The sequence below is a fragment of the Pipistrellus kuhlii genome, unplaced genomic scaffold (assembly GCF_014108245.1).
Source record: "Pipistrellus kuhlii isolate mPipKuh1 unplaced genomic scaffold, mPipKuh1.p scaffold_m20_p_10, whole genome shotgun sequence".
NCBI lineage: Eukaryota > Metazoa > Chordata > Mammalia > Chiroptera > Vespertilionidae > Pipistrellus > Pipistrellus kuhlii.
Genome location: NW_023425405.1, coordinates 19,996,280 through 20,020,460, shown reverse-complemented (window position 1 = coordinate 20,020,460; position 24,181 = coordinate 19,996,280). Strand labels below are relative to the sequence as shown.

Genomic DNA, 24,181 nt, shown 5'->3' with positions numbered 1-24,181 from the left:
GGCCCCGCCCCCGTGGGCGGGGCGGGGCGATCCACCAATCAGAGGGGGCGGGGGGCGGGCCGCGGGCGCCCGGGCTCGGGCCCGCAGTTGGAGCGGCGAGAGCGCTCGGAGACGCGACGCGGTGCCCAGGGGAGCGAGCCAGCGCCCCAATCTCCTTCCTCTCCCTTCCCGTCGCCTCGCCGCCTTCACCTCCCCGCAGCCGGACCGGAACTATGTGATCCGGAAGTTCCGGTGCCATTGCTGTGTGGGATAAACAGTAATGGCGGAGGCTGCAGCTCCCGGAACAACAGCCAAACCATCAGGAGCAGGAGCGGCGGCGGCGGCGGCGGCGGCCTCCCCCACCCCTATCCCCGCAGCCACCTCGCCGTCCGCGGGGGCGGGGGGCGGGGGAGGCGGCGGCGGCGGCGGCGGCTGGACCAAACAGGTCACCTGCAGGTGAGACGTTGCGCGGCGCCGGTGCAGGGAGGGGGCCGGGGCAGCGGAGGGAGGGCGGGCGGAGGAGCGGGGCGGCCGGCGTCTCGCTGTCCCCGCGGTAGTCGCCGCCGCTGCCTCCCCGCCCGCGCTGCGTCAACCCCCGCCCGCCGCCCTCCGGCGCGGAGCGAGAGGTAGGGTGGCTCCTCCCTTCATTGTCGCCGGTCCCCTCGGGCTCCGGCCCCGCAGGTGCGGGAGGGACGGACGGCTGCGGCCGCCGGGGTCCTGCCTCCCCGGGAGCGCCGGTGCCGGCGAGGTGGCCCGCGGGCGGCCGCCCTGTCATCGGATTGTAACGTCCGCCCGCGTCCCCGCCCCCGCCCCGCCCCCGCCCCCGCCCCGCCCGCAGAAGTAGCTTTTGTTATTTCTTCTTTGTACGTGTGTTTGCCGAGGCTGGCGGTTCCGAGCTTTGTCTGGTGCCGGGCCGGGTCGGAATCCTCCTCCGCCCTACGTTTCGCGCGAGCTGCCATTCATTCCCCTCCCGGGGCGAAATGTTTCTCTTTGAAATCCACGCATCTGTCCGTGGACGGGAGTCCAAGACCTCCTCCAGCCCGGGGGGACGGGTTTTGGTTTGGTTTGGTATGTCAGATGGAAGTGTTGTTTTTTGTTTTTTCTTTTAAGGGGGTAGTGGATGGCTCTTATCGGAACGTGTATGCGCCTGTTAAACACTGTCAAGTTGTCGCATATAACATATATATAAGGTTAGAGCATTTCATTGATGTGATGCTTGGGTTTTAAAAATGTGGTCGTGATCGGTAGGAGTAGAGGCTTTCATTTGCAAAAATTCCGTCCGAATTGCCGGTTTCATCTGTGTGATATGATACGCAAAGACATTCCCAATACACAGAACTCACTGTTCTTGTACTAACAGCGAGATTGAAGCCCTGCCAGTCTTTGATATGATGCAGTTAAAGGCATAGATGATAAGCTTAATTACCTGTAAGTAACAGGATGGAGGAAGCATCAAGGCTGTTTTAGGTAGACCTTAAGAAAGGAATTAAGTTCAGTGTCCCCAAAATGATAATTTAAGAATTCCCATCCATGTAAACTTATGTGCTGCAGTTGATTGATATGTTCTAGTTGAATCTTCAAAAAAAATTAAAGTGCTAGTGGAACTTTGTCTTCCTGAGTTTTCCAGCCATTCACCTTGCAGCCCCAATCTACAGTCATACAATGAATTTAATCTCTCTTGAAGATGTGACTTCTTTAAGGACTCGCATTTCTCGCACCATCTGCAAGCTAAATAGTCTAGAAAACCTCTCACCAACCTGACATACTTAACCTCCATATCCTGCTGTGTCTGTAACTTGAGCCCAACTTGACATTCTCTGCAGAGAATTCATTGTCATTCCCTCTACTTTACTTTCCCCAATGTTAGATGCTTTTTCCTTTTCTGGTTCTCTTTTTCTAGTTCCTCACCAGTAACATCAGAATTCAAAACACGGCTTACCAACTGATTCTTCTTCTTTGCCTGCATTTAGGGTCTTTGAGTTAATGAAATATCCTAGATTGTTCCCAGACCAGTGGTGTTTCTTTGCCCATGAACCAATTGATATATGTATTAAATAAATTTACTTATCTAAGCAATCTAATATTTGGGGAGGGGGGAGAAAGCACTATACAGGCTTAGATGTGCAGGGTTTTGGTTTTTATTTTTACATAAACCTGTCAATAGCTTGCTAGACAGTTATCTGAAAAAATGTTCAGGTTAGTTGATTGATATGTCTTGTTCGACATTGTTTTCAGTTATTTTGGGTACCAACATGATCTACTCTTAAAAAAAAAAACTATTGAACAGGAGTATCATGATTTTCATTCTAGACTTGAGCTCTGAAAGCAAGGCTCTATTTCATTATCCTATTTGTAGGGGTATCTGGCATATCCAGTAATGAATTGATGTTGATAAATCCACACCTAAAATTACCCACTTCAATATGGACTAGTAATGTTCCTTGCCTTCATTAAAAATCAAAACAAACAAAAAACTTGTGAATTAGCGAAGACAAAGGACTTAAATGGGACATATGTCTTTCTGAGACCACCTCATTCAGTTATTCAGTGAATAAACATTAGTGCCTACAATGAGAGTGTGCTAGATGTTAAAGGGAATACAGAAATGCATTGTTTTATGAATAAATACACTTAATCTTAGCCAAAAGCTCAAGAAACGATAACACTGTATTATAAATAGTTGCAGTGTACTTGATAGCTAAAACTCCTTTGAATTCAAGAGTGATTGTTCTAGTGTTTGTATCTATTTCTCCCTCATTCCTAGGATTTTGGCTTTCTTGACCTAGAGCAGGGGTCGGCAAACTTATTAATCAATAGTACAAAGATTGAATTTCTTTTGAGAGCCAAGTTTTTACATTTTTAAAAAATATATAGTTTATTGATTTTTTACAGAGAGGAAGAGAGAGGGATAGAGTTGGAAACATCGATGAGAAAGAATTTGCACACCCCCTACTGGGGATGTGCCCACAACCAAGGTACATGCCCTTGACCAGAATCGAACCTGGGACCTTTTAGTCTGCAGGCCGACGCTCTTTCCACTGAGCCAAACTGGTTTCAGCGAGAACCAAGTTTTTTAAACTTAAGCTTCTTCTAATGCCACTTCTTCAAAACAGACTCACCCAGGCCGTGGTATTTTGTGGAAGAGCCACACCCAAAGAGCTGCATGTGGCTTGCGAGCTGCAGTTTGCCGACCATTGGAGTTTACTGTGCTTAGAAGTTAGCAGTTGTTTGGAGGATGGATATTTGTCTTTAATTGCTCAGGATCTCTCAAAATATTCCTTGTGTTTTATTTCTGCAGCTTTAGAAAATCCTATGTATATCTTTCTCAAGGAACTGTATTATGCTGCCCCCACCAGGCCGTTTTTTCATCTTTTATTGGAGGAATTTTATGAAATAGAAATGCTGTCACTTCTTAGTTTCCTTGGGGGTTCAAAAATTAGTAAAGAAACATTGTGACTTGCAAATTCTAGTTGTGAATGAGGTTAGTATAGCTTAAAAATGAAGGAAAATTTTCAGGTCTTTAAGTGCTGTGATATCTATAGTTGAAATTCATTACAACTCTAGGTTTTTTGTTTGTTTTGAAGGAATGGTATTTGAAGAAGCTCTCCAGCCTAGGGAAATTTAATTGGCTACTGTCACTATGATTCATCATGACACCTAGCTCTCCTCTCCTGGGGCATCAGCTGAATTTGAATGGTATCTTTTAGGGAAACAAACCTATTATGTGTATAGGTACTGAGGAGATATAAGCAGAATAAAGCATGGTTCTTAACCACCAGGAATTTACAAACTAGTTTGAGAAACAGGGTGCATTAAAATACCAAAATGAGAAATGTAACAGCAGATGAAGTGATTAAATTCCAAATTAATTAATCTGTAATTTTCTATAAATTCCCAAAGAGATTGGTAGATTGTTATGATGCTAAAGAACTGTGAGCATGCCAATATATATTGATCATGCTTAGGCTTCCAAGAGGTAGGTCAGGGGTTTTCAGGCAGTGGCATGTCTTTATTACCCGACAATGTCTGCTTGGAGTCACAGAATCTTCCAGGTGGAAGGAACTGCAGAAATCTATGGCTTAGAAATCTTCACCTCCGGGAAAGACAGCTCAGCCTGGGCAGGGGCATCAGGTGAATTTTAATGGTGACATTTTTATTGGTTTGGTTGTAGGGAGGAATTCTTGGTAGTGGGTTGCCTTTTCCTTTTTGTTACCTGTTATAACTTACACTATTATGCCAGTCTCTTAGGTTTACACAGAGATAGGTTGGCAAGAAGGGATTTCACCATGAGAAATGTCGATAATTCTGGTTATACTAACAGTGTTGGTACCACTGCAAGGCAAAACACAAGAACCTAAAACCCAGACCACACATACCAAATAAATGTGAAATAACGCTTGGTACACATTTGGCCCTGACTAATTAGGGCTTGTATTCTAGTGTTTCTGTTGATTCTGCAGTATCAGGTGACTTTGTGCTGCTTGAATTCCTTCAGTGATGTTCACTATGGACCTTAGGAACTTCTATTGCCAGGAGATTCTATTTCTCAATCCAATCTATTTGTTGACTTATTTTTTACTCTTTTATTTTGAATTATAGAGAAGTTTCCACCCCTTATGGATATCAAAAAGTAATATTGGCCAAAACCGGTTTGGCTCAGTGGATAGAGCACTGGCCTGTGGACTGAAAGGCCCCGTGTTCGATTCTGGTCAAGGGCGTGTACCTTGGTTGTGGGCACATCCCAATTGGTGGTGTGCAGGAGGCAGCTGATTGATGTATCTCTTTCATCAATGTTTCTAACTCTATCTCCCTTCCTCTCTGTAAAAAAATCAATAAAATATATATTTTTAAAAAGCAATATTGCTGTATTTGTTGCAAAAGTGTGAAGGTGGAGTGTCATGCTGAACATTAAGATGCAGGTATTAGGGAGTTGAGGTCCTTGAAGCAAGTGATTGAAGAAACAAGGTTAAGTAAGGTCAGCAGCTGTCCTGTAATGAATCCTAGGTGACTTAATTTGACATAAAGAAGAGCATCATAAACCTCAGTGCAACAATGCACTGAATTGGGACCATGGCAGAATAGGATTTAAGAACAAACCTGAAATTCCAATTATTGTGCCTGAGATTTAGGAGCTACTGCCCAGCTTAATCTCTAGCCTTAAAAACACACGCATCTCTGACCTTAAACTGACCCCAATAAATAGTGAAGGTATAGGCACTCTTGTCTTATTTAGAATGTAAGAGCAAAAGTGTTCCCATTGGGGATGGGACAGAAAGCAACTGTATTCAAACAGTGACACTGTTTCTAATGAATAACTTATTTTCAACTGTGGATACTTTTATAGAGACTCAGAAGCATGATTACTCCCTGGTATTGATTACAATGTAGCTATCATTTACTTGCTTAGTAGTTTTGTTAAGTTTTAATCTCTTCACTTAACGCAGTTAGAAATTACCTATTGGATCCAGCCGGTGTGGCTCATGGGTTGAGGGTCGATCTGTGAACCAGAAGGTCAGGGTTTAATTCCAGGTCAGGGCATATGCATGGGTTGCAAGCTCGATCCCCAGTGTGAGGTGTGCAGGAGCAGCTGATCAACAATTCTCTCATCACTGATGTTCCTGTCTCTCCCTCTCCCTGCCTGTCTGAAATCGGTAAAAATATATTTTAAAAAATTATCTGTTGATATAGAGTAGCTCAAATTTGGGTAGTATGGCTCTCAAACAGTTTTAAAGCTTGCACAATGTAGCCCCGAGGTTGAGAGAAAGTTCAAACCCAAGTTTGATTATGTTAGTATAATTTGGCCTACCATGTTTTATTTTGTTATGGATTTGCAGTCCTAGGGCATTTAAGGATCTTAATAAATTCTTTCCACCAGAATGACATTCTTTCTTTCCATGTTATCTGCTGTGAAAATAACATGCAGGAAATTGCTATGTAACCTTTCACGTTTTAATTGGGGAGAGCCTTAAGTAAATGAGAATTTATTTTCTGTGTATCGTTCCAAATCAATAGGCAAAGTGGAATGTGCTTACTGATATTCTACCTAGACCCAGGGAATGGGCACTTGCTCCTTTACTCTTACCAGTGGTGCGGAGGCACATACTTGGGGAGGTGTGGCCTGCCAAAACTAAACCTTCATAGCCCTGCTCAAGAGAAAGACTAAAAGAAGAAAAACTAATGCTAGTAAGTCAGTGATGGGATGATGAGGGTGGTGTGTTTTTTGGTTCTACTCACTTTTGGATTAAAATAAAACCCTTATTACTTCCCTGATCCACAGAGCCGTTTAGAGAAATGCAGGTTGCTGCTTGCCTTAGCCCCCTTTTACCCCAGTTATAGATTAGAAGGTCTGAGGTGAAGTCTCAAAATGTGCATTTCTAGCAAACCTCCAGGAGCTGCTGGCGCTGCCGGGCCTGATCCACTTAGGAACCACTGGGGCGTGCTCTGACACTGAGATGGAAACTGCTAGTTCAGTACACTCACTCTAAGGCACAGGGAGATCCCTCTGCTAAATGAGGACATAACAATGATTTTCTTTGTCCCTACCTTTGCAGCAAGTGTTGCTTATATTGTTACGTGTGGCTTTTAAATAATTGAAACAGTTTCTTGAAGTGAAACAGTAGTCTGACCTGGTCCAGTCTTCACTGTTTCTTGCTTTTTTTATTTTTCCCTCCATCACCATTTATCCCTCTGTACCCTCTTCCATCTCCACCCATTTCCCCCTCCCCAATTACCGCACTGTTTATTGCTTTTTTTTTTTTAACATTTGCCTTGATTCCTGAGTATTTATTTATTTTAAAATATACTTTATTGATTTTTTACAGAGAGGAAGAGAGGGGGATAGAGAGAGAAACATCGATCAGCTGCCTCTTGCACACCCCCTACTGGGGATGTGCCCGTAACCAAGGTACATGCCCTTGACCCGAATCAACTCGAGACCTTTCAGTCCGCAAGCCGATGCTCTATCCACTGAGCCAAACCAGCCTGTCTATTGCTTTTATTTTACTTTTTTTTTCTCTTTCAAATTTAATAAATCTTTATTGCTCAGATTATTACAATTGTTCCCCCCCCTTCCAATAGCTCCCTTCCACCAGGTTCCCACCCTCTGCCCTTACCCCTCACCCCCATTGTTCTCATCCATAGGTGTAAGATTTTATTTTATTATTTATTTATTTTTTAATTTTTTAAAATATATTTTTATTGAGTTTTTACAGAGAGGGAGGATAGAGAGCTAGAAACATCGATGAGAGAGAAACATCGACCAGCTGCCTCTTGCACACCCCCCCACTGGGGATGTGACCACAACCAATGTACATGCCCTTGATCAGAATCGACCCAGGACCCTTCAGTCCACAGGCCGACGCTCTATCCACTGAGCCAAACTGGTCTTGGCCATAGGTGTAAGCTTTTAATCCAGTCTCTTCCTGCACCCCACACACCCTTTCCCCCTGATAATTACCAATCCACTCTCTTTCTTTGCCCCTGATTCTATTAATATTAACCAGTTTGTTCAGTTCCTCAGATTTTTAATTCACTTGATTTTTAGATTCACTTGATATATATGTACTTGTTGATCATAATTCTTACCTTTTTTCTTCCTCTTCTTAAAGAATACCTCCTTCTCCGTCTCTCTCTCTCCCTCTCCCTCTCCTTCTCCCTTCTTCCCTTCTACTTGCCCTCCCCTCCTCCTCTTCCTCTCTTGTCCTCTCTCTCAAATCAGTAAGTAAAATAAATTTTGAAGAAAATGTAGGTAATTAAATCTCAGATATTTCTCATGGCAATGTTTCCAGCATTTCATATAATACTGGTTTGGTGGTGACGACTCCTTTAGCTTTTTTTTTAATCTGAAGCTCTTTATCTGCCCTTCAATCCTGAATGATAACTTTGCTGGGTAGAATAATCTTTGTTGTAGTTCTCACTATTCATCACTTTGAATATTTCTTGCCACTCCCATCTGACCTGCTCAATAGTTTCTGTTGAGAAATCAGCTGATAGGGTGCTCCCTTATAGATAACCAACTGCTTTTCTCTTGCTGCTAGTAAGATTCTCTCTTTGTCTTTTGCCCTTGGTATTTTAATTATGATGTGGCTTGGTGTGATCCTCTTTGGATTCCTTTTGTTTGGAGTTCTGTGCTCTTCCAAGACTTGTAAGTCTATTCTTTCACCAGTTGGGGAAGTTTTCAGTTATTATTCAAATAGGTTTTCAGTATCTTGCACTCTTTTTCTGGCACCCCCATAATTCTGATGTTGGTACGCTTGAAGTTGTCCCAGAGGCCCCTTACACTATCTTCAAGTTTCTGGATTCTCTTGCTTCTCCAGAGGAGTGTCCTTTGCCTCTTTGTATTCCAAATCTTTGACTTGATTCTTGTGTTCCTGTAGTCTGCTGTTGGATCTCTGTATAATATTTTTTTATTTTAGCCAGGGTATGTTTAATTTCTAGTTGGTCCTTTTTCATATACTCGAGGGTCTCGTTAAATTTATTGGCCTTTTCTAGGAAATTCTTGAAAAACCTAATAGCCGTGGTTTTGAACTCTATATCCAGTCTTTTGTTCTCCATTTCTTTTGTTTGAGATCTGTTTCCTTTTCTCGGCATTTTCGCGGTTTCCCTCCTTGTTTTGGAAGGGTGGCTTTGTGTGTTTGGTGTCCTATATGGCCCGGTGGGTCAGCATCCCCAGTTACCTGAGGTGGACACTCTTGGTGCTCCCCTTTGTGGACTGCGCGTATAGCTTTGTTATAGTTAAGTCGTGATTGTTGTTGGTATCACTGGGAGGAATTGATCTCCAGGCCAATTGAATGTATCAGCTATGACTACTCCGGATACCTTCTGTATTGGAGACAGTCTTATAGGATCAGACTTGCAAAATTGTAAAAGCCTCTGAGCAGACAGTCTTGGCTTCCCGGCAGCCCTGACCCTGCCCGCTGCGGCTCCCAGCTCTTCTGAGTCTCCTAGTCTGAGTCTCCGGATGCCTTTCTCTACAGTCCAGATTCCACCCGAGTGAGCCTGGGTCCACGGGGTTTCGGACAGGGTTGGGGTTCAGTGCAGCCAGGGGCTTCCTTTACTCTCTCGCCAGCCAGGCATTCGGCCGCCCTTCCTCTCTGCACGCGAGCATCTCTCTGCCTCGGCGCTTTGTGGGTCCCATCCGATCCGCGAGCCTCTCCTTTCTGGTTGTAGATTTCCCACTCACCAGCTTTCCTGTGTGTTTGGATGATGTCCGTTCTGATTTTAGTTGTTTTGAAATTGTTGTGCCAGGCAGCAGCTTAGGTGCTTACTTAGGCTGCCTTCTTGGTTTCCCTCCTTGTTTATTGCTTTTAATATTAGATTTTTATTTTAGCAAATAGAACTGCCATTATGGCTAAAGTTAGTGAAAAACAAGAATGTACCCACTGGGATTATAACATGAGAACAGTGGTCACACTTAACCTGGAAAGATAAATTGACAATCTCAAAGTTTAAATTTAAACTTTGTGTCTATTAAGCAGCCTTCCTGTGGTATCTCAGTGGATAATTTTATGATCATAGTCTAGTTCTACTTTGTTCATTTTACATGTTTGTGTAGAATATAAACATGGATATAGGATTAGTGTACAGTACTAGTGTATTGCTGGTGGAATGCTTTGGTCATGAATTCTTGAGTATTGGCTCCACCTTGTCTAATCCAGCTTTGTGGTTCCTTGTCTCACAGGTATTTCATGCACGGGGTTTGTAAGGAAGGAGATAACTGTCGCTACTCGCATGACCTCTCTGACAGTCCATACGGTGTGCTGTGCAAGTATTTTCAGCGAGGGTACTGTATTTACGGAGACCGCTGCAGGTAAGAATTTCCTCACAAATCAGTTGTGTTCAATGGTGGATTGGGAAAAGTTAGTAAAGTACATAATCCCCATAGCATTGTAATTTATAGAGTTAAAATAATGCTTTGAAAAGGACTTCTTAGGAATGTTAATGCAATGATGGAAATCTCTCACTTGGAAGGAATATTAATACCTTTTATTTTTTATATTTTTATTGATTTCAGAGAGGAAGTGAAAGAGCTAGAGAGAGAAACATCAATGATGAGAGAATCATTGATTGGCTGCCTCCTGCACATCCCCTACTAGGGAGGGATCAAACACTTAATCTAGGCATGTGCCCTTGGCTGGAATGGAATCTGAGACCCTTTAAGTCCGCAAGCCAACACTATTTACTGAGCCAAACTGGCTAGGGCTATTATACATTTAAAAAATAAATTTGTAATACAATTCTAAGTTTAGTTAATGCCTGAGGAGCAGCTTCTGCAAATGTAGGTATAGGAAGTGGTGAAGGTATGTTTGTGTATGACGTTTCCTCTTTAAACCAAGAATGAAGTGCATATTGGACCAAGCGGGACTGCTTTCAGTTCTCTATGGTGAGAACTGGTTTCACCATTGGAAAAGTGTATTAGGTTGCTAGTTAAAAGGGATTGTTGTTCCAACCAAATTTCCCTAAACCTGTCCCCATTGCAGCTCCCAAGAATAATTATAAGCTAAGATTTAGGGAAAATTCTTCAAGAATATCTTTAGTATCTAATTCTGAATGTTAGAGAACCGATGGGGATTAATTAATTTCTATTGTCCATTGAATTGGTACTATAATCCTGTTAAGTTACATTTCAGTAATGGTGGGTTCTGCTTCAGAATTGGGTAGAGCTTTCTTTATATTCCCATTTCTAGGTGTATGAATATGTTATTTATTAATGCTACACAAATTGTCCCAGAATCTAGCAGATTAAAAACAACTACCAGTTTCTGGTGGTCTGGAATGTGAAGGTGGCTTCCCTGGGTGGTTCTAGCCCAGACTCTCAGATTTGTATAAAGATTTGGGGCAGAGCTGTCATAATCTGGTCTTGACAGGGGCTGGAGGATCACCTTTTCCTCGGGCACCTGTGGTGCCCTCCCGCTTGGTGGCTGGCTCTCCCAGAGCAGGGGTACAAGAGAGCGCCGGACATGCCACAATGGCTTTTATGACCTAGTCTCAGAAGCCCTCACTGGTGCTTCCACTCTGTTCTGTTTGTTACAAGCAGGTCACTGAGTCCAGCCCGGGTTCAAGAGGAGGTTGGGCTCCACCTTTGGAAGGGTGGAGTATGGTAAGACAGAATGGCAGTGTCATAGCTGATTTTAATAGTAGTGTCCCTGTTAGATAAGACTTGTGTCAGCTGCTCGGTTCAAATGCTTAAAGTTCAAAAGACTAAGACATTATTGATGGGTGACACATTAAGGTTAGGTCATCCCACATATTTTCTTAGGAAATTTAGCAAGAATAAGGGGGGGGGGGGAGGTCCTTTCATGTGAGTGGGAACTTAGAAGTAGAACTCCTGATGTGTGAGAGCAGCAGTCAATAACTTGCTCTAGTTTCATTGCAATATTACTGGAAAGGAGAAAGTGGCACAGTGATTCTCTCCTCAGAAAATTCCAGAATGCCCTTAGTTTTCTTTATATTAAGGCTATAGCTCCCTCTTTGGGGAACGATGCTGATTTGAACTGTGTGTAGAGCCCTTGTGAATAAAGTAGAAGGAGTTGGGGAAACCTGTGTACTGGGGTGCTGCCTGAAAGGGGAGTTTGGTGATATTGTGGGGACAGGCCGATGGGAGTGATTATCACAAGCTGTATTTTAGATAGGCAAGGAGGGAGCTCTAGGGAGGGTCTAGTTCCATGACTGCCTGTTTTTTGTTGTTAAAATTATGCTTAGGGACTTAAATCTACTTTTCACTTTTACTCTCTAGGAATCTTTTTCCCCAACTTCACCAATGCCCAGGGATATAAAATAATGTAACTCCTCATCCAGGGGATAGTTTATAGTGAAAGGTAGTACCCTAGTTCTAGCAGTTCAGAAGTGGCACCACATCAGTGTTACACAGTGGTGGTGCTGTTATCTAGTGAGGCCAGGTCCTCGCTGCCCAGGCTTGTAGTCTGCATCCTTCCTCTCCACCAACTAAATTCTTTAAAGCTCCCAGTCATTGTATCTAAACACCCCCCAGGAGAGAGAGGCAGTGTTGCCTTGGTTGACAACTGCTTTGGGAGGGGTTTTGCCCTCTGGACCTATTAAATCCCATGCATTAAAATCTTTACGGGCACACACCAGACCTGGGAGTGATTGGGAGTAGCTAGTTGCAAGCCAACCTAGAGAAAAGTCTAGGTTGCTCAGAGCTAGAGGAAACATAGATTAAATGTCCTTAGGTAGAAATTGATTGTATGTATCAAAGTTTTTTCTTGGCAGGATGTGAAAGAAAAACTTCTGTTTGTTTCAGTGTTAGCTTAGCTTTAACTCATCACTTAACACTGTGACTAAAAAGATCAGTGGTTCTGTGATAATCCATTAAATAATAACTAGAACAAAACTGCTCTCACGACTGAATCTAATAGATGGGAGAATCCTCTTAAGCAGGGTTGGCAGACTCACTCCACAGGGCAAGAGAAGAAATATTTCTGGTTCTGCAGGCCCTAGGGGTCCCTAGCACAAAAGCAGCCATGGATAATACATATAAGCTGATACATTAGGACTAGAGTGAAACTTCATTTTGAGATATTGAAATGTGAATTTCATGTAATTTTGTGTGCCATCAAATGATCTTTTTTTCAACCATTTAAAGATGATGTAACCATTGTTAGCTGTGGTTGGATTTGGCCTGAAAGCCTAGTTGACCGGTCCTGCTCTTAAGGAAGTCCATGGTTCACCAAACCACTTTTTTTTTTTTTTTTTTGAGTTTTATTTTATTTTTTTGATTTTTTTTACAGAGAGGAAGGTTGAGAGATAGAGAGCTAGGAATGTCAATGAGAGAGAAACATCGACCAGTTGCCTCTTGCACACCCCCTACCGGGGATATGCCTGCAACCAACGTACATGCCCTTGACCGGAATCGAACCTGGGACCTTTCAGTCCTCAGACAGACATTCTACCACTGAGCCAAACTGGTTTCAGCATCAAACCACTTTTAAATATATATATATATTTTGATTTTAGAGAGGAAGGAAGAGAGAGAGAAACATCAGTGAGAGAGAATCACTGATTGTCTGCCTCTTGCACGCCCCCTACTGGGGATCAAGTCTGAAACCCAGGCATGTGCCCTTGGCTGGAATGGAACTTGGGACCCTTCAGTCCATAGGCTGGCGCTGTATCCATTGAGCCAAACCAGCTAGGGCCCAAACTACTTTTTAAATTACATTTATTGGGGTGACTTTGGTTAATAACAAGTTTCAGGGGTACACTCTTTTTTTTTAAATTTTTAAAAATATATATTTTATTGATTTTGTACAGAGAGGAAGGGAGAGAGATAGAGAACTAGAAACATCGATGAGAGAGAGTCATTGATCAGCTGCCTCTTGCACACCCTCTACTGGGATATTCCCGCAACCAAGGTACATGCCCTTGACCGGAATCGAACCCGGGTCCCTTCAGTCCTCAAGCCGACGCTCTATCCATTGAGCCAAACCGGTTTCGGCCAGGGGTACACTCTTATAATACATCCTCTGTAAATTGTACTGTGTGCTCAATACCAGTCTAGTCTCCATCCCCTTAACTTTTTGGTAAACATCTTTCAGAATTGTAGCGTTGGCTTTTACTCTTTTTTCCTTGCTTTGTCTTTACAAATCTTGCCTCAGAAACACATTTTATATAGCTCTATACTGCACTAAGGAAATAACTCTCCCTTAAAAGGTAGACTTTTTGAAAACATATTTTTGTTGCTGGTGGTGTTTTTGAGAACATATGCTTCTTAATGTCTTTTTTTTTTTTTAATATATTTTATTGATTTTTTTTTTTTTTTTTTTTTTTAACAGAGAGGAATTGAGAGGGACAGAGAGTCAGAAACGTCGATGAGAAACATCGACCAGCTGCCTCCTGCACACCCCCGAACAGGATGTGCCCCTGACCAGAATCGAACCTGGGACCTTTCAGTCCACAGACCGACACTCTGCCACTGAGCCAAAACAGTTTCGGCTGCTTCTTAATGTCTTAATATAAATTTAAATACTGTGTTTTCTCCTCAATGTAATCCCTTAGAATAAAGTTGTTTTTGTTTGATATACATTTCTTTTCCAGAGAAACTTTTTTTTTTTTAATATATTTTATTGATTTTACACAGAGAGGAATTGAGAGGGACAGAGAGTCAGAAACGTCGATGAGAGAGAAACGTCGACCAGCTGCCTCCTGCACACCCCCCACTGGGGATGTGCCCACCACCAAGGTACATGCCCTTGACCAGAATCGAACCCGGGACCTTTCAAGTCCGCAGGCCGACGCTCTATCCACTGAGTCATACCAGTCCCGGCTCCAGAGAAACTCTTAATTGAAAAGGTTAATGTCAAAATAAATTTTCATTTTAGCAGGGACCTCGTTTTATACACGTTTGACTCCTCAGTAGATGGTATTGTTCTTGACGTATGGTACATGGCTATAATTAAGTGTTGATTTTTTAAAAAGTAGCCCAGTATATTTATCTCAAATTTTTAGTCTGGTTCTTTTTTTCTTTTTAGTCTGGTCTTAAAACAAGATTCTTCTCTATACCCATAGAAACTTGTAGACTATTTGAAAGCAAGAGAATTTATGTACAGATGTGAACTTTCTAGTTAATACTCTTTGCTTTGAAAAATTTACTATACTTTGTTGATTCATTGATAAATTTGCCTTAAAACCAAAATGCATTTCTTTCAAAAATTAAAATATTTGCAGTTTGATAATCTAATGACTGTTGAGTCATATACCCTAAAATCCTTAAAATGAATATGGCAAAGGAGAAAGAACTAAAATATGGGTGTCATATCTGTTTCTAAGACCCTTTATGCATTTATATATTGATTTTAGAGAAGAGAGAGAGAAACATCAATGATGAAACATCAATGATGGCTGCCTCCTGCACGCCAAGCCTGCAACCTGGGCAGTGCCCTGACCAGGAATCTTGCGGTTCATAGATTGATTCTCAATCACTGAGCAAAACTGGTTGGGCTATGCATCTTTTTTATTAAAAAATTTAAATTTGAGTTTAGAGAGAGAGAAGCTGATTTGATGTTTTTTGTATTTATGCCTTTATTAGATTCTTGTATGTGTCCTCACTGGAGATTGAACCCACAACCATGGTGTATCAGGATGGCACTCTAACCAGCTGAGCTACCTGGCCAGGGCTGTTTCTGCATCCTGAAATTTAATTCCCAAAGCCCTGAAGCCTTTCTCCGTGGAGGGGGCATTTTAAATTAAAGCCTGCCTTCTTTACAAAGCCCAGGTCCTCTTCTGACTTCAAGACTGTGAAAATAAAATGTTTTTTCTGCTATCCTCTTTCAAGTCGGGAATTACTTAATCTGAAAAGTGAGGATTTGGGGCTAGATTTCCAAGATTTTAAAACAACCAGAGCAGTGCTTCTGATAGTGGAAATGTGCTATATATAGCTCTGGAATACTTGAAAATGTGACTAGTGCATGGACCAAGGAACTGCGTTTTAAATTTCATTTAAGAATAAGTAGCTAGCCGAACCCGGTTTGGCTCAGTGGTAGAGCGTCGGCCTGCGGACCGAGGGGTCCCAGGTTCAATTCCTGTCAGGGGCATGTACATTGGTTGCGGGCACATCCCCGGTAGGGGTTGTGCAGGAGGCAACTGGTCAATGTTTCTCTCTCATCGATGTTTCTAGCTCTCTGTCTCTCTCCCTTCCTCTCTGTGAAAAATCAATAAAAATAAAAAAAATAAGTAGCTAGATTTGGCCAATGGTTGCCATTTTGTGAAAAACAGCTTAAGATTTACATGAGGCCTAGCATACCACTTATTTGACCATTTCATTGTCTACATCATTTCTAAAATGAATACTTCTTTCACGAGTTTTGAGGAGGCAGTAAGATGATAAAAGCATATTCATGACAGCTCCTTCCTCTCAGTTGGCATGATTCCAGGCTATGTAATAAAATGTATTGGCTTTTGTAGCTGATAGCAGGAAACTCAAAATGATTTGTTCTACAAAGCAAAGTAGGAATATGAAGTTTTAAGATAATATAAGGATAAAAACAACTCGGCAATTGTTTGCTATAAGCTAAAGGATTGTCTTTAGTTGGATTTTACCTTTTTTTTAATGTAAACATTTAAATGTAAATACCCATGTTTAGTATTGCCAATTAAGTAATTGAAGAACTACTTGGACATACCGTAAGTTATAACCGTGGATTTTAATAATGGGAGCATTTTAATTTGTGTTGGTAAAATGGGTTCCATATTTCCACTTGTTGAATTTGAGTGCCAGCCTTGCTTTGATGAATCAGTCCGTTTTGGCCACACAGGCCAACATTTTTTGTCCCTTATCTGTGACCTTGTTCTGCGGTGCGGTCCCTGGGCCCTCAGTGTGAGTATCACGAGACCATCTAGACTCTAGATTCTAGAGCACATGTGTCAAACACAAGGCCCTCGGGCCAAATCCGTCCCACCAGGCCTTGCAATGTGGCCCGCACTGCGCTGTCATCACTGCACTCCGCTGCGTTTCCATCACAATGACAGTTTATGACTGTTCAGTAAACCATTCGGCCCGCGATTTAGGCTGGATTTTAGATTTTGGCCCCTTCTCTGATTGAGTTCGACACCCCTATTCTAGAGGGTTCTGCTTGGACTTTGACTACTGACTTAATTTTCTTTTTTTCTTTTTCTTCTTCTTTTAGATACGAACATAGCAAACCATTGAAACAGGAAGAAGCAACTGCTATAGATCTAACTGCAAAACCATCCCTTGCCGCTTCCTCAAGCCTCTCACCAGTAGTTGGACCGATTGTTGAAATGAATACGGGCGAGGCTGAGTCAAGAAATTCAAACTTTGCAACTGTAGGAGCAGGTTCAGAAGACTGGGTGAATGCCATTGAGTTTGTTCCTGGGCAGCCCTACTGTGGCCGTAGTGAGTATTTTGAAGAATAAAAACAGGTCAGAGGGCTAGAAAGTAGTGCATCAATTAACTGAGTTTCACAACCTTCTGGTTGTCAGCCTTCACATGCAGCCTAATCCTAAATCTAAATCAGATGACCTGAAACTGACAGATGGAGTGAAAGGAACTTGACGGATCCCAATAGTATTAGATTTAGAATGTTGAAAAACCGAAGCCTCCTTTTATCAGTACAGCTGCACAAAAGATACATAAAGAGCTCCCCACCCCCTTTTATCAGCCTAATCTCAGAAATATCAGCATTAGGGGAAAAAATTCATTTCTTCCAAGAGTAAGGAAATTAGTTCAGGAAATTGTTCTGGAGTTTAATGACCCTTCTTTTCAGCGAGGCCCTAGTTTACCCACCTGATCCGTGTTGGACCTTTACCACTCTCTAAACCTTTCAGCTGCCCCTTCTTGCCCTGAAGCACCCCTGCAGGGCTCAGGGACCAAGGACGAGCCCGAGAAGGAGCCGGCGGCAGTGGACACAAAGCAGCAGCTCTGTCCCTATGCAGCCGTGGGAGAGTGCCGCTACGGGGAGAACTGCGTGTATCTCCACGGGGACGCCTGTGACATGTGCGGCCTGCAGGTCCTGCACCCGGTGGACGCTGCCCAGAGGTCACAGCACATAAAAGTAAGTTTCTAGGACGACAGAATGTATTTCCCTATTCACAGCATTGCCTGTTTGTTTGGTTGGCTTCAGAGAAACGTTTGGTGAATTGAAATATTGGTCAGTAGGGATATTTTCCTTCCTGGGCTTTTTGAATGCCTTATCAAGAAATAAGATCCTGCCAAAACCAGTTTGGCTCAGTGGATAGAGCGTCGGTCTGCAGACTGAAGGGTCCCAGGTTCGATTCCGGTCAAGGGCATGTACATTGGTTGCGGGCACCTCCCCGGTAGGAGGTGTGCAGGAGGCAGCTAGTCGATGTTTCTCTCTCATTGATGTTTCTAACTCTCTATCCCTCTTCCTCTCTGTAAAAAAAAAAAAAAAAAAATCAATAAAATATATATGTTTTTTTAAAGAAAAGAAAAGAAAAGAAATAAGATCCTGCCCTGGCTGGTTTGGGTCAATGGATAGAACATCAGCCTGTGGACTGAAGGGTCCCAGGTTCAATTCTGGCCAGGGGCACATGCCTGGGTTGTGGGCTTGGTCCCCAGTGAGGGGGGCAGGGATGACATGCAGGAGGTAGCCAATCAATGATTCTCTCTCATAAGTGATGTTTCTATATCTCTCTCTCCCTCTTCCTCCTTTAAAATCAATAAAATATATTTAGAAAAAAAAAGAAATAAGGCCCTCACCTTAAGGTATTTCTTTTTTCTCTATCGGGCTGCCTTCTGCATAGCGGCCTTCTCCCCCCGGCGCCCCCCCCCCCCCCCCCCAATGGAGATAGCAACCTGGGTGTGTGCCCTGACTGGGTATCAAACTGGTGACCTCTCCATGCACAGAACGACAGCCCAACCAACTGAGCCACACTGGCCATGGCTAATTGTACACTTTAAATGAGCATATTATCTGGTATGTGAATTATATCTCAGTAAAGCTATTTTGTTTTTTTATATATATATATTTTATTGATTTTTATTTATTTTTTATTTTTTTTACAGAGAGGAAGGAAGAGAGATAGAGAGTTAGAAACATCAATGAGAGAGAAACATAAACCAGGTGTCTCCTGCACACTCCCTACTGGGGATGTGCCCGCAACCAAAAAGGTACATGCCCTTGACTGGAATCAAACCTGGGACCTTTCAATCTGCAGGCCGAAGCTCAACCCACTGAGCCAAACCGGTTTTGGCAGTAAAGCTGTGTTTTTATGTGTAAATTATGTGCCTGGCACAGAATTGTCACCTAATGAACGTTAGTTTCATTCACCCTGTTTTGTGACAGATTATAATTTAGGGCCCTAATCCCAATTGCATTTTCCATCTAGAAAGTCAACAAACTTAGCATGAAAATGGCCTTTAATGAAGGTAACAAACAGGGGTTGACTTGCAGGATTGAGAAAATTGTATAATTTTTCAGTTCCTGAAGTTAAGTCCTTATTGTGCGACTTTTCTAGTAATGTCACATCCCAAAATGCCAGTGTACCTGTACTCACTTGTGAACTAACAAAGCTGCTGCGAAATTGGGGACACTAACTCTTAAGTTGACTATGTGGCTCTCTGAACACCACTCATTAACTGTCCAGGTGAAGTCTTTGTTGTCCAGTGCCTTGATGACACGTCTCTCTCCACTCTCTCCAGTCTTGCATCGAGGCCCATGAGAAGGACATGGAGCTGTCGTTTGCCGTCCAGCGCAGTAAGGACAAAGTGTGTGGCATCTGCATGGAGGTGGTCTACGAGAAAGCCAACCCCGGTGAGCGCCGCTTCGGGATCCTCTCCAACTGCAGCCACACCTACTGCCTCAAGTGCATTCGCAAGTGGAGGAGCGCTAAGCAATTTGAGAGCAAGATCATAAAGTGAGACTCCTCCCCAATCTTCGTTTGTGCTTTCTATTTTGGGGAAGAATTTAGTGTCTTGTGCCAACTTTCAAGCAGATGGACCGCATTTAGATGCATGCATTTTACCTTGAGACGGGGGTATTCTTTGGATTGGGGTTTCTTTGTATTTCCGCTAGCTTTTAGGTTAGTTGGTCTATCTACTTTTATTTGAACGAGGAAACCCGATGTAACAGTAGAATCTTTTTCTGAGGATTAGCCCCTTTAGGCTCAGTGAACCAGCTTCCCTAGCTCTGAATGTATGCTTCCTGGCGTTTTACACTTTCTTATTTCATCCATTAAGCTAGCCACTAATTACCATCCTTTAAGATTGTTCTCATAACTGAACAAAAACAACGTAACTTAAACAGAGCAAAGTTGCAAGAAATAAATTTATTTAAACGAAAGAAAAAGGAGTCTGTGTGAAATGTCTTCTTTTGTTGCTTATTTTAACCTAAGTTCTGTGATTTCTTTTTGTTAATGAACTGGCTAGCCAGTGAGCTGCATTATGTAAAGGAGCTTGTCATGCCTCAAGGGAGAGGGTCAGTTGTGTGAGCCCTTGCAGGAGATGCCCACTAAGGTGGATGGACCTTAAGTCTTTAAACCTGGAGGTGACGCTCCGGGGTGTGTCCTTAGAGTGGGCCTGTGGAGGGGAATTTGCACTGCAGCTTGTTCATTGTTTCCCAGGTCCTGCCCAGAATGCCGAATCACATCTAACTTTGTCATTCCAAGTGAGTACTGGGTGGAGGAGAAAGAAGAGAAGCAGAAACTCATTCAGAAATACAAGGAGGCAATGAGGTATGAGCACTCAGCCTTTTCTTCAGCCAAGATCCCAGTGGAGCTTGGGTTTGCTTTGAAAAGAACAGGCTGCGTTATATACACTCCTACCTCCTTCCTGCCCTTCCTTTTGCTCCCAGGACAGTTTGTTTTGTCGTCCCGGTAACACCCGTTACATGTCCTGCCACCGCACAGCCCTTGGGTTGTGTGCCGAGGGACTGTGTTACCATGAAGTCTGTGCTTCTGGTAACTAAAGCCCCATCGTCCTGAATCCATGTTCTTCTCTTGTATTCTTGGGGTGGTGGGGGCTTTCTAGAGGTTTTCTCTCTGCTGGATCTGCCCGGTAGAGCTGTTAAATTTTAGTTACACTTGGACAGAGTATCTGTCTCTAGCTAGTGTTTCACGCGTTAGCGCACACACACCTTTAAGGACACACCTGGGGAGGGCGGTAAACTGACATACCAGTTCCGTCCCGAGCTGTTTAGAGAGACCCCGGATATGGGTTGCAAACAGGCCTGAAATCCACTGTGAATAAGGGTTGCGATATTTTCCTTTCCAGCAACAAGGCGTGCAGGTATTTTGATGAAGGACGTGGGAGCTGCCCATTTGGAGGGAACTGTTTTTACAAGCATGCATACCCCGATGGCCGTAGAGAGGAGCCACAGAGGCAGAAAGTGGGAACATCAAGCAGATACCGGGTAATTCTCGCTTTTCTTAAAGAAGGGAAAATACCACCATCTCAGTTGAGTCCTGTACAGATTGGGGGAAGGGAAGGAGAAAGTTAACACTCAGATCTGGGAGTGAAACTAGAGAATTAAAGCAGGAGAACCAACCTCAGGAAACTGGGAGGGGCATGAGAGGAAGAGCTAGAATGCTTAAACCTGTGCATCCTGTAACCAGAGGGGAGGAACTGGTAAAGTGGATCCCTAAGTGGTGACAAGTTTGGTTCGCCATGCCCTCTGGTGTGCTGGACGTTTTGCCTTAGAAAGGAGAGGATGGAAGATGCCACCCGACAGTGCCACCCCTATCATGGCCTTGTTTCTTACAGGCCCAACGAAGGAACCACTTCTGGGAGCTCATTGAGGAAAGAGAGAACAGCAGCCCCTTTGACGATGAAGAAGAGGTGGTCACCTTTGAGCTGGGCGAGATGTTGCTTATGCTTTTGGCTGCAGGTGGGGACGACGAGCTGACAGACTCTGAAGACGAGTGGGACTTGTTTCACGATGAGCTGGAAGACTTTTATGACTTGGACCTATAGCAGCTTTGCGTGGCGTGTGCACTGGTCTGCTGAGCCCCGTGGCTGTCCCCTGTGGTGGTGTGGCAGTGCCCGTGTCTCCTAGGCAGGCCTAGCAACTCCAGGTGCTGTCGTGAAACTTCGTACCCAGGGCCTGTCTTCTTACTCCCTCACCTTTCCCCACGGAGTATGTTGTTTCCTCTGGTTAAAAGTTACAAAAATAAACCTTAAAGTTAGTTTTTTGTAACACGAACTTAACTGTCAGACAGTTAGTGTAGGTTTGTTGCGTCATCTGTTTTCAACCAGATTCACACAGGTGGAGGGTGTTCATGGACGGGCCGCACTCATTCTGAGGACCCGGGTTCCAAAGCCACAGCCTTGGCCCTGCTCTGGGGTCCAAGAAGAGGTGATGGGTGAAGGATCTGAACTGTGGCAAGTAGCCTGTGCTACAGACCTAGAAGGCGGATACTTGAGGTTTCTGCTGAAATCTGCACATCTGTGTTTTTGTATGTTCCCTACCCCACAATCCCTACCCTGTGCACTTGTTCTGTGGTTTTGGTCTCTTGATAATTGCACACAAGTAATAACTACTGGATAACCATAACCAGGTGCGAATGTGTGGAGATTTTTACTGTTTAATATGACAGGAAGATTCTAAAAGAATGATTTACTGGCATAAACGAAATGCAGAATTGAGGTTGACTCCCAAGAGCTGGTAGACTTGGCATGTGTGAGTGCGAGTGTGCGGTAAGCCTCGCCTCCCTGCATAGGTGCAGTGTTCTTAGCCTTAGTGGCTTAGTGGTTCAGCCTAATGTGGCAGCTAGATCTTACAGGACAAAGCAGTATGTTGGTAGCTGTTACTAGAGCAGTGCTAGCTTTGTCTATATGAATAAATGGGCTTAGCCATAAAGGGTACAACTATCTGGTTATCCCATATCTTATCACAAAACGGGGTTGTGGATACACAGTTGTATTTAATGCTTAATGAGCTCTTACCCTCTCCAGTTCAGGCACCTTTTGGCAAACCTTTGTCCTCGCTTGAGGAGTTTTGTTGTGAGGTTTTTGTGTTTTTGTGGGTATGTGCCACATTCCATCCCTGTACTTTGCAGGTAGACAGATGTGATTCAAAACTGTGTTCTAAGGTGTTTCTTGTAGTGGAGTCACTGGTTTGCAGTAATGAGTTATGCTTTCCCACTCGAGGGGGGGTGGGGTGGGGTTGGTAATTCACAAGACAAGCTAAATTGTTAGAATTCCTTGATTGGAAAATTTAGCTTGAACTTTGTTGCTGTTTCCTGAAAATAACTTGGAGATCCTCCCGAGTTGTCCCATCAACTGCTTTTGATTCCTTGGATCCCACCCGTACTTTCACTTTAAGAAAAAAAACAAGTCGTTGTTACAGAGGTCTCTGTATTTTACAGCTGCCCTTTTGTAAGAAGCACTTTCCCAAATAAAACAATAAAAAACCCTAGGTTGTCTTTCTGTCTTGTATAAATGAGCTGTTTGGAATATTGTTTATTTCTTTCACCGACTCTTTGATCAGCTCATCAGTGAGAAGTTTCTGTGGATACAGTGATCCCTATCTTGAGACATCTACCCCGCTGACGGATGTGTGAGAGGTAAACCTTACCAACAGGATCATCAAACTAGTCTGTATTTTAGAATTTGTAAGACTAGTTATTAGGCCACCGCAGGCACTGCCATACATACGCTTGTACTTTAACCTGCCTCATTCCTGCAAATAACAGGTAGGTACCATACTCTGCCTAATTCTATTCTGAAATTTTATTAATAAAGTACCTTTTTGGCATTTTTAGTTTTGATGACTAAGAATTTATGCTATTGAAAATGTTGCCACATCTAAGAGTTGTGTATATTGGCTTATTGTAGCCATAGTAACATCTGTGGCTCCCCCGCCCCCGAAATGCCAGAAGTCCACCCTAAGCTGCTACTGCCAGGCTGTGGACCATGTGCCCCCAGGGATGCTGTGAGCCTGAGGCAGGAGTGGGGGAAGAGGAGAGACTTAGGCTTTTTGGTGTCCAGAAAGCAGGGAGAAACCCCGCAGGAGCCCCTCTGTGAGCATATCTGAGTCTGGGGAGGAGGGTCTAGGCGAGATGAGAGCTCCTGGCCTTTCCGTAGGTTTATGTTTGGAGCAGCTCCTTTGTGACTCAGAAAAGGCAGTGGAAGCTCATGTTTGAGCCAATTCATAATGGGTGTTGCTCCTCTGTCACCGTGACTTCAGTGTGGTTGCCAGTTGCAAAAAGGATTGGAGGACCAACAGTGATGGGTGGAACTTCAAACTTTCTCATTTGCACAAATTAACCTTTTTTTATTTTTTTATTTTATTTTAAATATATATATTTTAATGATTTTTTAACAGAGAGGAAGGGAAAAGGATAGAGAGCAAGAAACATCGATGAGAGAGAAACATCGACCAGCTGCCTCCTGCACAGCCTCCACTGGGGATGTGCCCGCAACCAAGGTACATGCCCTTGACCAGAATCGAACCTGGGACCTTTCAGTCTGCAGGCCGATGCTCTATCCACTGAGCCAAACCGGTTTTAGCAAATTAATCTTTATTATTATTATTATTATTATTAAGGTATTATATGTGTACATATCTTACCATTGCCTCCCCCTCCCCCCACTCTCATACACGCCCTCCCTCCCCAGAGTTTTGTGTCCATTGGTTTTGTTTATATGCATGCATACAAGTCCTTCGGTTGATCTCTTATCTCCCCCATATCTCTACCCTCCCCACGTTAATTTGACAGTCTGTTTGTTGCTTTACTGTCTCTGTATCTATCTTTTTGTTCATCAGTTTATAAT

The 24,181-nt window shown here is 43.4% G+C and overlaps 1 protein-coding gene across 3 annotated transcripts; it reads left to right on the top strand.

Annotated features, from left to right (window-relative positions):
* The first annotated feature begins 77 nt into the window (after positions 1-77).
* On the top strand, positions 78-22,823 carry MKRN1 (makorin ring finger protein 1). Of its 3 annotated transcripts, XM_036428721.2 has the most exons (8): positions 80-435; positions 9,659-9,787; positions 16,617-16,846; positions 17,278-17,504; positions 19,112-19,326; positions 20,032-20,142; positions 20,681-20,819; positions 21,170-22,823. In XM_036428721.2, the coding sequence occupies exons 1-8, from the start codon at positions 260-262 to the stop codon at positions 21,377-21,379; spliced, it is 1,437 nt and encodes a 478-aa protein (XP_036284614.1). In that variant the 5' UTR covers positions 80-259; the 3' UTR covers positions 21,380-22,823. The 3 variants fall into 3 exon arrangements, with proteins under 3 accessions (XP_045433425.1, XP_045433429.1, XP_036284614.1); XM_045577469.1 differs by lacking the exon at positions 20,032-20,142 and having other exon boundaries at positions 78-435; XM_045577473.1 differs by lacking the exon at positions 9,659-9,787 and having other exon boundaries at positions 79-435.
* The last annotated feature ends 1,358 nt before the right edge of the window (positions 22,824-24,181 follow it).